This window comes from Theropithecus gelada, chromosome 10 (genome assembly GCF_003255815.1).
Source record: "Theropithecus gelada isolate Dixy chromosome 10, Tgel_1.0, whole genome shotgun sequence".
Classification (NCBI taxonomy): Eukaryota; Metazoa; Chordata; class Mammalia; order Primates; family Cercopithecidae; genus Theropithecus; species Theropithecus gelada.
Genome location: NC_037678.1, coordinates 65,445,707 through 65,459,394, shown reverse-complemented (window position 1 = coordinate 65,459,394; position 13,688 = coordinate 65,445,707). Strand labels below are relative to the sequence as shown.

At 46.3% G+C, this 13,688-nt stretch overlaps 1 protein-coding gene across 7 annotated transcripts in view; it reads left to right on the top strand.

Annotated features, from left to right (window-relative positions):
• The window catches only part of RPN2 (ribophorin II), a 59,933-nt gene that overhangs the window by 6,355 nt on the left and 39,890 nt on the right, over window positions 1-13,688 (top strand). For 5 of the 7 annotated variants that reach the window (XM_025400136.1, XM_025400134.1, XM_025400132.1 and 2 more), the window contains exons 3-4: window positions 10,994-11,089; window positions 11,644-11,819. The exons of 1 other annotated variant lie outside the window; for it this stretch is intronic. In XM_025400136.1, the coding sequence (XP_025255921.1) occupies window positions 10,994-11,089; window positions 11,644-11,819 (272 nt within the window). The remainder of the gene's footprint in view (window positions 1-10,993; window positions 11,090-11,643; window positions 11,820-13,688) is intronic. One more of the 7 variants, XM_025400135.1, reaches the window with a different exon arrangement.

Genomic DNA, 13,688 nt, shown 5'->3' with positions numbered 1-13,688 from the left:
CTCAAGCCAGCCACCTCAGCTTCCCTGGTTGCTGGGACTACAGGTGTGCACCACCACGCCTGGCTAATTTTTTGTATTTTTTTGGTAGAGATGGGGTTTCGCCATGTTGGCTAGGCTGGTCTTGAACTCCTGACCTCAAGTGATCTGCCCTCCTGGGCCTTCCAAAGTGCTGGGATTACAGGCATGAGCCACTGTGCCCAGCCCCGTGATTATTTTTAAATATTCTGTTTTATCTCTTCTAATGGCTGTTTAGATCTAATTTTTTTTTTAGTGTTTGTCTATTTTTGTTTAGAGATTTTAATATGCATCCTTAATTTCTCACAGTATACCGTGAATTATTATTTTGCCATGTCACAAATAATGAAAGAACCCTATAACTGAATTTCCATTTAAATTCCCATTATTTCTGGTATCATTGTCATACTTTTTGTCTATTTTGTTTTTGTTTTTGAGACGAAGACTCGCTCTGTCACCAGGCTGGAGTCCAGTGGCTCGATCTCACTGCACTGCTTGATCTCATTGCTTGATCTCACCGCAGTCGCTCACTGCAATTGCACCCCCACCTCCCAGGTTCAAGCAATTCCCCTGCCTCAGCGTCCCAGGTAGCTGGGACTACAGGCACACACTACCACGCTAGCTAATTTTTTGTATTTTAGTAGAGATGAGGTTTCACTGTGTTGGCCAGGATAGTCTCGATCTCCTGACCTTGTGATCCACCCTCCTTGGCCTCCTAAAGTGCTGGGATTACAGGTGTGAGCCACTGCGCCCGGCCCATTGTGATACTTTTTAACCTTCTTTAAAGGATCCCAGCCTTTGCTGTCTGTTGTTCGGTGTCTCAATTTCATATATTTCAAACAGTTTGATAGTTATTTATGGTAGGAGGGGAAGTTCAATATCTTTAATTCTGTCTAGGGCAGCACTGATAGTCCCAATTGGTGTCTTTTTTTTTTTCTGAGACAAGGCCTCGCTATGTTGCCCAGGCTGGAGTGCAGTGGTGCGATCATGGTGCACTACAGCCTCAGACTCCTGGACTCAGGTGATCCTTCACCTCAGCCCCCCAAGTAGCTGGGACTACAGTCACATGCCACCATGCCTAGCTAATTTTTTTTTTTTTTTTTTTAATATTTGTAGAGACAGGGTGTTGCCATGTTGCCCAGGCTTGTCTCAAACTCCTCGGGTCAAGCCATCCTCCCGCCTCTGCCACCCAAAGTGCTGGGATTACAGATCTGAACCACTGTGCCCAGCCTCCAATTGATGTCTTTTTTTGTTGTTTGTTTGACATGGAGTCTTACTGTCATAAAGGCTGGAGTGCAGTTTTGCAGTCTCAGCTCACTGCAACCTCCGCCTCCTAGGTTCAAGCGACCTTCCGGCCTCAGTCTCCCAAGTAGCTGGGACTACAGGCATTCTCCACCACGCCTGGCTAATTTTTGTATTTTTTGGTAGCGACAGGGTTTTGCCATGTTGGCCAGGCTGGTCCCGAACTCTTGACCTCAGGTGATCCACCCACCTTGGCCTCCCAAAGTGCTGGGATTATAGGCGTGAGCCACCCCTCTCGGCTGCAATTGGTATCTTTCAATCCATTTCGATTGTTATTCTTTTTGATGCTCAAAATGTTCCATTTTTGCCAATGGGCCAAACTCTGTGTGTGTGTGTGTGTGTGAACATCCATTCATTTACACGTTAGGTACAACTGTTTTTCAGTTTAACTGTAGAGTTAAATAGTTACTAGGCTGGCCATAAAGCCTGAAGTATGGCTGGGCGTGGTGACTCAAGCCTGTAATCCCAGCACTTTGGGAGGCCGAGACAGGCGGATCTCGAGGTCAGGAGATCAAGACCATCCTGGCTAACATGGTGAAACCCTGTCTCTACTAAAAATATAAAATACAAAAAACTAGCTGGGTGGCGGGCGCCTGTAGTCCCAGCTACTCGGGAGGCTAAGGCAGGAGAATGGCGTAAACCCGGGAGGCGAAGCTTGCAGTGAGCTGAGATCCGGCCACCGCACTCCAGCCTGGGTGACAGAGCCAGACTCCGTCTCAAAAAAAAAAAAAAAGCCTGAAGTTTTTACCAACTGGTCCTTTACAGAAAAAGTTTGCTGATCCCAGCTATATGAGATCCAGCTTACTCAAATTTTTTCCTAACAACCAGGTCTCCGTTTCTGCCCAATGTTTTCTTCCTGTGTGTGATTCTGTTAAAGAAACAGACTTTTCCTCATGATTTCACTCTTATAAACCCTAAAGGTGAATGTACCTCCTGATAAAATTAGTTCTTCTCAAAAGTAAGAGTATACACATCAGAGTCAGTTAACCCAAGCTTTTAATTCTGGCTCCACCTCTCTGAAAAGGGAGTTATGAAGCCTACCTCACTGAATCATTGTAAGAAGAAAGTGAAATTACAGTATGCCCCTCAAAGGAAATGGTAGCTATTATCGTTCTTACACTGAAAAGGTTTGCTTCTATTTATACTTTGTTTAGGTGAGTTCAGACAGTGCCTGGCACAGACACTGTATTCACGGTGCCTTTTGTAGTGATGCTTTGTATTTCTGCTCTGGTTTTCGGTGATGTCTTTAGAGGCCCTGGGGAGAAAGAGCAAATTGACTAGAGGTTTTATATTGTGAGGTATAGGAGATAACATTGGAATAGTAATGTTGACCTTTGGCAGGATTTGAATGCAGGATGAAAAGTTTCTCCTGAAGGTTTTCAAACTTTAGTGGAACCACAGGATTCAGTGTAGGGGGGTCACAGGTGAATGAGGTGCTCCCACTTCATCCAGAGCATGTCTTTTGATCTGTGTCGTGATTTGGAGTTCTGTAGGAGATTTAGGTTGAAGACATACCCCCAAAGCTATTCTCTGCCATCATCACAAGTTTGCGGGATGTTGGTTAGGGCTGAAGATGTAGATTGAGAGGCATCCGGACAGCTGCTATGCAGTGTGACTTGCGTTAATTACATGATTGGGCTGGCTGTGGCTTTATGTTTACAATACAGACACTGAAGTCAGAGAGCTTGGCTTCAAGGTGTTGACTTCAAAACTTCACACCGGAGTCACCTGTGCAGCTTCCTTAACCTTTCAAAATGTTTGTTCTGTCATCGGTAAGATGGAGACAATAATACTAAGTTTACAGGTAATGTGTGCGGGGTCGTTAGCACGTTGATGGCATGTGGTAATATGTAGTATTAACCTTATGATTAGCATGACTATATATAAATAGTAGTAGCAGTTGGTACACATTGATTGACATTGTTTTTTCAGACTGTCATCCCCACTGCTTAGCATACCTCTGACACACAGGTGTCTAACAAATATTTGAACTGTAAAACTTCAGCTCAATCAAAATGGGAGCTCTCTAAATGTGCCTGCTAATCAGAAAATAAATGGGTTAATCACATACTGCATTCTAATTGCTTATGAAATGTGCTCTGTTGATTAGGTGGTGTATGCATTATAAGTAATGGAAGAAAGGGAGTTATACGGATGTTTCAGAGCTGTTGAATTTCCTCATTAGATGTGCAAACTACATAAATCCATTGAGAGAAAGTCTTCATTACTATCACTTCCGTGTAGTGGTGCATGTTCTGCTCAGCCGTTGTTGCCTTCAGCTCAGTAGAGAGAACTCCCTGGGCTCCACTAGATACACTGTTGATTGTTCTCACAGATTGATCTTTGGAGAGATTTTGGTTATTATCTCACAAGAGGTTTTAGCAGCGAAACTGGGAGAAATGGGGTTTACTGAGAATAGAAACTATGGAGACAGCAGTGTGGAATGAGAGTTGATTTTAGTTGTTAAAAAGATTACAGGCCTGTAATCTCAGCACTTTGGGAGGCTGAGGTTGGTGGATCCCTTGAGGTCAGGAGTTCGAGACCAGCCTGGCCAACACGGCAAAACCCTGTCTCTACTAAAAATACAAAAGTTAGCCAGACGTGGTGGGCATGCCTATAATCCCAGCTACTCGAGAGGCCGAGGCAGGAGAATCACTTGAACCCAGAGGCAGAGGTTGCAGTGAGCCGAGATCGTGCTGCTACACTCCAGCCTGGGTGACAGAGTGAGACGCTGTCTCAAAAAAAAAAAAAAAAAAAAAAAAGGCCGGTCACAGTGCCTCACACATGTAATCCCAGCACTTTGGGAGGCCAAGGCGTGTGGATCACGAGGTCAGGAGATCAAGACCATCCTGGCTAATACAGTGAAACCCCGTCTCTATTAAAAATACAAAAAAGTTAGCTAGGTGTGGTGGCGGACACCTGTAGTCCCAGCTACTCGGGAGGCCAAGGCAGGAAAATGGCGTGAACCTGGGAGGTAGAGCTTAAAGTGGGCCAAGATCACACGACTACACTCCAGCATGGGTGATAGAGCGAGATTCTGTCTCAAAAAAAAAAAAAAAAAGAGTGAGCCTTTTTCATTTGAGTTATATTTATATAAAACATAAGCATATCAGAATGGTGATTTTATGGATATCATTGTTTAGCTTTTTACAAGATTAAGAACATGCTGGGCACAGTGGCTCATGCCTGTAATTCCAGCACTTTGGGAGGCTGGGGTGGGAGGATCATTTGAGGCCAGGAGTTCGAGACCAGCCTGGGCAACATGGTGAGACCCCCCCCCCTTCCCGCCCAATTTCTGCAAAAAATGAAAGAAATCAGCTGGACATGGTGGCATGCACCTCTAGTCCTAGCTACTTAGGTGGCTGAGGCAGGAAGGCAGGGAGATCACTTGAGCCCAGGAGTTTAAGGCTGCAGTTAGCTGTGATGGCACCAGTGCGGTACAGCCTGGGCAACAAAGCAAGACCCTGTCTCAAAAAAAAACAAATTATTTTTACAAAATGCATCCCTTATAAAGTGTTGTGAGCGCTAAATGAGATAATAAGTATAAAGTGCTTAGCATAGTGCCTGGCACATGACGAGTGCATATAGTAATAAGTATATTTGTTTGTGGCTCAAGCACTCAGTTCATTCCTGGGGAGAGCAGAGAATGAGGCAATCTTTCAGGCAGTGATCGTTTATGGAGCCTCTCCTGTGTGCCAGACATTGTGCTAAATGCAGAGAAGACAAGAGAGCTCATTATCCACTGAGAGTACGGTAATATAGTGCTGACTGCAAAGAGGCAGACGGGCTGTTTGTGGAAAGTACCACGGGAGTCCAGCAGAGGGAGCCGGCACTCACACTGTATGCCAAATCTTGCACAGTGGGTGTTACCATCTGTGCTGGCTGGTGCAGGTTTCATTTGGTCATTCAGCAAATATGTAGTGAGTTTCTGCTATGCACTAGGTATAGTGCTAGGCACTGGGGATTTACTCTTGAACCATAAAGAGGGAGAGGGCCCCTGCACTCTTAAGAATATATTGTCTAATAGCTGAGATAGGCATTAGTCATGTAATCAAATATATGCACGAATATTTGTAACAGTGGTAAGTTTTATGAAGGTGAAATATGTGCTGTTATAAATAGGGGACTTTTATAGGGATAGAATAGGGTACTTTGATTTGCCAGGAAAGGCTTTCCTGAGGAAATCTCCAAATTTAGATCTCATTCTGGGCTGGGTGTGTTGGCTCACACCTGTAATACTAGTACTTTGGAAGGCTGAGGTGGGAGGATTGCCTGAAGCCAGGAGTCTGAAAACAGCCTGGGCAACAAAACGAGACCCTGTCTCTACAAAAAGTTAAAAAATTATCTGACATAGTGGTGTGTGCCTGTAGTCCCAACCACTCAGAAGGCTGAGGACGGAGGATTGCTGGAGCCCAGGAGTTGGAGGCTACAGTGAGCTACGATCATGCCACTGCACTCCAGCCTGTGTGAGAGGGCAAGACCCTGTCTCAAAACAAACAAAAACAAAACAAACCCCAAACCCAAAACTCAAACCTCTCTACATCACCCTAATCTCACTCTACTTCTTAAGGGCAGGGACTTTGTCCATTTTATTTGTTGTGTATCCCCAGTTCCTAGAACAGCATCTGGCATGTGGTAGGCACTGGAGTGAAGGAAGGTATGATGGATCTGAATTCTAAAGGGAGAGGAGGAGTTAACTGTGAGACGAAGGAGGGAAGGGACTTCAGGCAGAGGGAACAGCCTGTGCGGAGGATAGAGAGCAGGTTACATTTGAGATTGAAAGGAGGAGGTGTGTGGAACAGAGTGGGAGGGAGGGAGACGAGTGAGGCAGGCTGGGGCCAAGCCACAGTGCCTTGGCCCACACAGAAAGAGTTCTGATCTGTTTCCAATGAGCGATAGATTTTAAATAGCTAGTATCGTGATTCAACTTGCATTTCGGAAAGATTTCTCTCTTGCTTTTTGGGAGACAGACCATAGCAGGGGGCTACAGGGCAAGATTGAATGCAGGAGGGGTACAAAAGATAACACCTGGCCTTTCTGCTTCTGCTGCATGGATGGGTGGTTGGGCCATTCCATAAGATAGCAACACAGGAAAAGAAAGGGATTTGTCTGGGAAAGATCACGAATTTGTTCTTTACCATGGTGAGCTTGAAATACCTTTGAGTCATGTAAGTGACTATTGAGAGAGTCTGGGCTGGAGTTAAGGGTCTGAGAATTATCTGCATAGAAGTTTAGGATGAAGCCATGGGCACGGATGGAATGGCCTAGGGAGGCAGGAGGTGGTGGGATGAGAGCCCAGCCTAGGAGTTGAGAAAACAGCAGGAGAGCTTGAAACTGAGGGAGGAGCTGCCAGAGAAGTAGGAGACCCAGGAAGGGTGCGGTGGTATCCCAGAAGGCTACGGGCGCGCATGTTTCCCAGTGAGGATGTGATTGGTCTGTCCATTGTTGAGGAGTGAGCACTGGAAAATATCCTCTGCTTTGACAATCTGGAGGTTGCCACTGGTGTGCTGGGGGCAGAAGCCAAAGTGGAGTGAGTGGAAGTGAGGACATGAAGACTGGAGCAGTGTGGCTGTGTGGGAAGAGAGAAGGTGGCACTGGAGGGGAGAGAAGGGTTGAGGGAAGTTGTTGTTTGAAAGTTTTGCTCTTGTCGCCCAGGCTAGCGTGCAGTGACTCTATCTCGGTTCACTGTAACCGCCGCCTCCCGGGTTCAAGCAATTCTCCTGCCTCAGCCTCCCAACTAGCTGGGACTACAGGCACGCACCCCCACGCCTGGCTAATATTTGTAGTTTTAGTAGAGATGGAGTTTCACTATGTTGGTCAGGCTGGTCTCGAACTCCTGACCTCAGGTGATCCACCCGCCTCAGCCTCCCAAAGTGCTGGGATTATAGCCATCATGCCTGGTCAGGAAGTTGTATTTTAAAATAAGTCTTGAGTTTTGTTAATACGTTATAGGAGAAGTTGAATTGACGGGGTAATGGGCTTCCAGATGGAGAGAACAGGGTGTGCAAAGCCTGGGAGGCTTCCAAGTGCTTGCTGTGCTTTGGGGCAGTGAGGTGCTTTTGCAGCTGGAGCAGAGGTGGGTGGGGAAGTGCGGGAAGAAGCACCTGGGGAAAAGTGGGCCCGGTTAGAAAGGGTCTGGTATGGGGCCCCAGCCAGTGTGTGCCTGGGCAGCGCATCACAGTAACAAAGTCTGAAGAGATTACAAAGCGCAGTCTGAGAGGCAGCGAGAGTAGCGGGGAGCTGTTTATGGAGGAAATAGGGGAGGGGAGGGCAGATGAGAGAGATTTGCTGTCTTTTCTGTAGGACTCCATGTTTGATTCAGTTCAGAGAGTTGTAGGGGAAAACCTACGATGGAAGAAATCACTGCTGTTCTTTTTTGCTCAAGAGGGTATTTGATTAATTGGAGTATTAGCACAGAAAGTTGGAAGCAAGCAGATTGGGGGTGGACATTTAGGGGGCAGTTTTCAGCCTTCAGTGGGGAAGATGAGTCTAGAACGTTGGAGGGCAGCTGGAGTCAAAGTTTCCAGTCCCCCGAGAGCGGCTGGCTGAAGCCTCAGCACTGGGTGGGCTCGCTGAGCAGGCTGAGCAGTTCTGGGAGGTCTCCCTGCTTCTGCTGCTCTGTGAACTCTGCTGTCAACATCTTGGGCTTTGAAGCCACTGAACACTGGACCGGTTTACCTTGATTTGTCTTTGCAAAGTGTAGGAATGATGCTTGTCTTACTCCAGAATAGATTGCTTTTAGTGGGCTCTTGAGAAGTAGAGGTTTTATAGCTCAGACACCAGAGCCAGGCTATTCTGGAGCCAGGGAATTCTAGTTCCCCTAGTTAAAAGCTGAGTGACTTTGGACAGGTTACTTTGCCTTTCTAATGCCTCAGTTTTCTTATCTGTAAACTTAAGGTAATAAGAATGCCCGATGCATGAGATAGATTGGGGATTAAATGGGAAATGCACATAAAGCACTTCGAACAGCTTTTGACACATTTTAAGTGCTCAGAAGGAGGTAATGGTAGAGGTAGAAGTAACCGTAGTCATTGTTTTGGGGTCTCCAGTGTTGTTCCATTGTTACAGCACCAGATGGCGACAAAGCACACGTTTTCAGCTTCCTCGCATTCCGCTGCTAGGGCTCTTTGAGTAGCTTTACTTGTTCTCTTCAGATCCCTAATTGATGCAAAAAAAAAAAAAATTCATTCATAAAATTAAAAAAAAAAGTTTTGGTTGGAGTAGCATGTACACACAGTAAAACATTGGACAATACAAAATAGCTGTTAGTGAAAGGCAGCGTGCTGCCCCTGCCCTCCACCCTGTCCTACTCTCCAGGAGCACCCCCTACTTTTTTTTTTGGCGGGAGAGAAGGAGTCTCACTCTGTCGTCCAGGCTGGAGTGTGGTGGCACGATCTCAGCTCACTGCAACCTCCGCCTCCCGGGTTCAAGTGACTCTCCTGCCTCAGCCTCCTGAGTAGCTGGAACTACAGGCAAGTGCCACCGTGCCCAGCACCCCCAATTTTTTTTTTTTTTGAGACAGAGTCTCACTCTGTCGCCCAGGCTGGAGTGCAGTGGTGTGATCTTGGCTCATTGCAAGCTCCGCCTCCTGGGTTCACGCTTCTGCCTCAGCCTCCCCTCAGCCTCCCGAGTAATTGGGACTACAGGTGCCCTCCACCACGCCTGGCTAATTTTGTTTTTGTATTTTTAGTAGAGATGGGGTTTCACCGTGTTAGCTAGGATGGTCTTGATCTCCTGACCTTGTGATCCGCCCGCCTTGGCCTCCCAAAATGCTGAGATTACAGGTGTGCGCCACCGTGCCCAGCCTTTTTCTTTTTTTTGAGACAGGTTGTTGCCCTGCCACCCATGCCAGACTGCAGTGGTGCAATCACAGCTCACCACAGCCTCAAACAATTCTTCAGCCTCACCTTCCTAAAGTTTTAGAATTATAGGCGTGAGCCACTGTGCCCAACCAGCACCCACTTTTAACTGTTACTATTACCACATCTTTTTGAATAGCTGAATTTTATATTACTTCAACCAAAATATTGGTAGTCTAATGGTTTGATACTGTTTCTTGGAGTCGAGGGGAGTCGCAGTACCAGGAGTTTGGGGGTTTTGTGATGTGCTTCCTCTGTGCCAGTCACTGTGATGGGCATTCGGCAAAGTCCCTGATCTTGGGCCACTAGTCACTGGGGGAACTAGTAAGTACGGTGTGGTATGTGCTTTGGGGGAGCACTTGAGAGGGTGGATACCTGGCCTCTTCTGGGAGGACTGTCTGGAAGAGGTGAACATCTGAGCAGAGTTGAAGGTAGGGCCTGGTTTGGCTGGCAGGAAGGACAAGGAAAAGGTGCTCCCGGCAGGGTGGGTAGCAGCATCAAATGTGAAATGGCAAGAGCGTGGTATAGCTGCAGGAGGCTGGAGGGTAAGATTTTGGAGTTGGAATTAGGGCTATGGTGATGAAGGCAGCATGGAGAGGGAGGGTCAGTCATGAGGGCCTTTCATGCTGAGTCAGAAGTTGGATCTTGTCTGAGAAAAATAGGGAACCACTGGAGGGTTTTAAAGGTAAAGCAACACGGTTACACTTGTATTTTGTGAAGATCAGTCTTGAAGCAGTGTGCAGAATGGATTGCATGGCTTTAGACCACTTAGGAGATTACTGGGACAATCTAGGTGAGAAAGGGCAAGGGCCTGCCCTAAGGCAGTGACAGAAACCAGAGGCGGGACTGGGCCTGAGAAATGAAAAAGAGGTAGACTTGATAGTCTTGGAGGGGTAGGGAAAAGTCAAGGATGGTTCCCAGATTTCTGGTTTGGGTTGCTGGATGCATGGCGTTACCTGTGCATGAGCTGGGAAGTCCTGGTGAAGAAATAGAAAGTTTTAAGCTCATTTTATTTTTTATTTTTATTTTTTGGGGGACTGAGTCTCGCTTTGTCTCCCAGGCTGGAGTGTAGTGGCATGAACATGACTCACTGCAGCCTCAACTTCAAGCAGTCCTCCTACCTCAGCCTCCCAGGTAGCTGGGACCACAGGTACCCGCCACCTGCTCAGCTAATGTTTGAATTTTTTGTGGAGATGGGATCTTACCATGTTACCCAGGCTGTTCTCGAACTCCTGAGCTCAAGCGGTCCTCCTGCCTCAGCCTCCCAAAGGCCTGGGATTACAGATGTGAGCCATTGCACCCAGCCCTAAGCTCATTTTAGATTTGTTGAGCCTGACTTGGCCTTGGTGACATCTAAGTGGAAATGCCAGTACAGTTGGAATCAGAAGAGACTCTGCCACTTAGTAGCTTTGTCACCTTCATCAGATTACTTACCAATTTCAAGCCCCAGTTTCTTTTTCAGGTAAATGGGGATAGTGATAATCTCTACCAAAGGGTCGTTATGTCATTAAAATGAAGAGCTTCATAAATACCCAGCACAGGCCATGGCCAGACAGGTGATTCGGGAAGTGGTTTCCTTCTTTCCTTTCTAAGATTCAGAAGGACTCAAGTGCCTTTAGACTTACTGCTGTTTGTACGAAGTCAGCAATTTTGGGTAAAACCGTGTCCTATGGAAAGTAACTACTTAAAAACTAAATTCATGTAGCTCCTTCTTCAAGCCATCTATAATGACTTCGAATGTTATCTAAAAATGCCTTTGCTTTTCCTGGTTCACTACATGTATCACCACTTAACACTGACTTTTCCCTGCTGTGTAGAAAGCATGTACCTACATCAGATCTAACCTTGATCCCAGCAATGTGGATTCCCTCTTCTACGCCGCCCAGGCCAGCCAGGCCCTCTCAGGATGTGAGGTGAGTCCAGGTTCCTACACTGACAATGACTTTTAACTATTTGAAAAAAAAAAATAGTACATTTTTAAAGGGGAAGGGTCATGTCAAAAATCCTTTTTTTAACAACGAGAGTCCATTGTTGCGGAGAGTCCGTTGCTTTTCCTTAAGAAAGTGTAGTTTATGTTTCTCCTAAGTTTTTACTTTTCAAGGGTTTTAAATAACCTTTTCATACAGTTTTTGCCTTTCTTCTGGGAGGTCTTGATTTTTTCCTTTCATCTCCCTTTAACATTTAAAACTGTTCAAAGTGTACCCCTACATGAGGTTTCTGAAAAGTCATTTTATTGAACACAGGAGAACCGTATAAGTAGAAAGGTAATTTGTCAGCATCTTTTCAGATGGGGGTGTCATACCGAGGTTTTACAAACATTTCATCCTGGTATCTGGGGATTAGAGGGGAATCAGCATACATGAGGTGGAGGTGACTTTGGCAGCTGCTCTGCATGCTGTCTTTGCCATGCCTGCCACAAATTGCCAAGACCTGTTCTAAAACTCTGTGTCTGCCAATTCTTTCTTAGATCTCTATTTCAAATGAGACCAAAGATCTGCTTCTGGCAGCTGTCAGTGAGGACTCATCTGTTAACCAGATCTACCATGCAGTTGCAGCTCTAAGCGGCTTTGGCCTTCCTTTGGCATCCCAAGAAGCACTCAGTGCCCTTACTGCTCGTCTCAGCAAGGAGGAGACTGTGCTGGCGTGAGTTGTCATCTCGAGCACTTCTCAGGCTTCATTTGTCTCGGGCCCTATCCTAAGAGGGCTCATTCATTGGTTCAGCAAATACTTCCTGGGCAAGTACTTCAGTAAATACTTCTGTGTGCCAGGTGCTGTGCAAGGCACCGCAGGCATGATTGCACGAAGGCAGGTAAGGTCCCTGTTCTCGTGGAGCTCACATGGACGCAGTCTTCTGCACGCCTTGCAAACAGAAGGCAGGTGCTGAGCCAGAGTATGAGCACGCCATCACCTAGAGATCCAGCTGCCTTGTGAGGTTGGAGGGCTAGAGCAAGGGCAGATAACTCAGAAGGAGCCACGTGCATGTTTTGTTGAGACTTGGCCACGGCAGGATGGCATGTTGGCAGTGGAGGCTCTGCAAAGTGCTGGCTCCAGGATCCCTGGAAGTTGTGAGAGGTAGCATCTGGTGGGAGAGGTGGTTGCTCAGAGGGTGGAGTGTTCTAGGAATCAGACTCTACTACTCTGCAAAAAGCTTAGATGAAGGAGAAGCACCTTACCTGTTTGTTATAAATGGAAATGTTATAACTCCAGGGTGTTTTTTGCTAAGCTCTTAAGTGATAATATATGTAGTTTCAAATTTTTATTTATTTAGAGACAGGATCTCACTCTGTCACCCAGGCTGAAGTGCAATGGTATGATCACAACTCACTGCAGCCTTGAAGTCTGGGCTCAAGTGATCCTCCTGCCTCAGCCTCCCGAGTAGCTGGACTACAGGTGCAAACTACCACGCCTGGCTAATTTTTTTTTTTTTTTTTTGAGATGGAGTCTTACCCTGTTACCCAGGCTGGAGTGCAGTGATGTGATCTCAGCTCACTGCAACCTCCGCCTCCCGAGTTCAAGCAGTTCTCCTGCCTCAGCGTCTTCAGTGGCTAGGATTACAGGCACGCCACCACGCCTGGCTAATTTTTGTATTTTTAGTAGAGACGGGGTTTTACTACATTGGCCAGGCTCGTCTTGAACTCCTGACCTCAAGCAATCCACCTGCCTCGGCCTCCCAAATTGCTGGGATTACAGGTGTGAGCCACTGCGCCTGGCTGCCCGGCTAATTTTTTGTTTTTAGTGAAGATGGGGCCTCTCTGTTGTCCAGGCCGGTTATAGTTTTTTTTTTTTTTAAAAAAAACACTGAAACTCCTCATTTAAAACAATAATTTTGTTGTTATTTTATTTGTGTTCACCATTTAATTGCAACCCTGAAGGAGGGTGTGGAGTACATTTCTGGAATCCTGTTCATTGTTTAGCAAGAGTTTGGTGATATCAATTCCCCCGTTCAAAACAGTGAGATTGTTTCTCAGGTTTTTCTGTTTGTTTTTTGTGTTTTTGCTAACAATCAGATTTTTCTGTAAACTTAAAACTTTGTTAAGGACAGGGTTCACAGGCAGTTGACATTCCTCTATGTCATCCTCACACCCTCCTCATATTCACATATTCTAACTTCTCTGAGCCTCGCCTTTAAAATGAAACCCATAATTCTTACATCAGAGCACCTGACAGGATTAAGTGAGATAATAGGTGTGAAGACCCTAGCGCAGTGCCTGGTTCTTGGTGGGCATGTAGGAAACGGAGTTCCTTTTCTGGACCATTTGTTTCTTAGGTTCCTAACAAACAGGTCCCCTTTCTTAGAGAGTTTGTTACTTCCTTCGTTGTTATTTGTTGGATCATAAGCTTTTTTTTTGGAGACAGAGTCTCCCTCTGTCATCTAGGCTGCAGTGCAATGCGATCATACAACCTCAAACTCCTGGGCTTGAGCAATCCTCCCACCTCCACCTTCTGAGTAGCTGGGATTATAATCACGCGCCACCACACCCAGCCATAAGCTTTATTTGCAGTGCTTAGAGA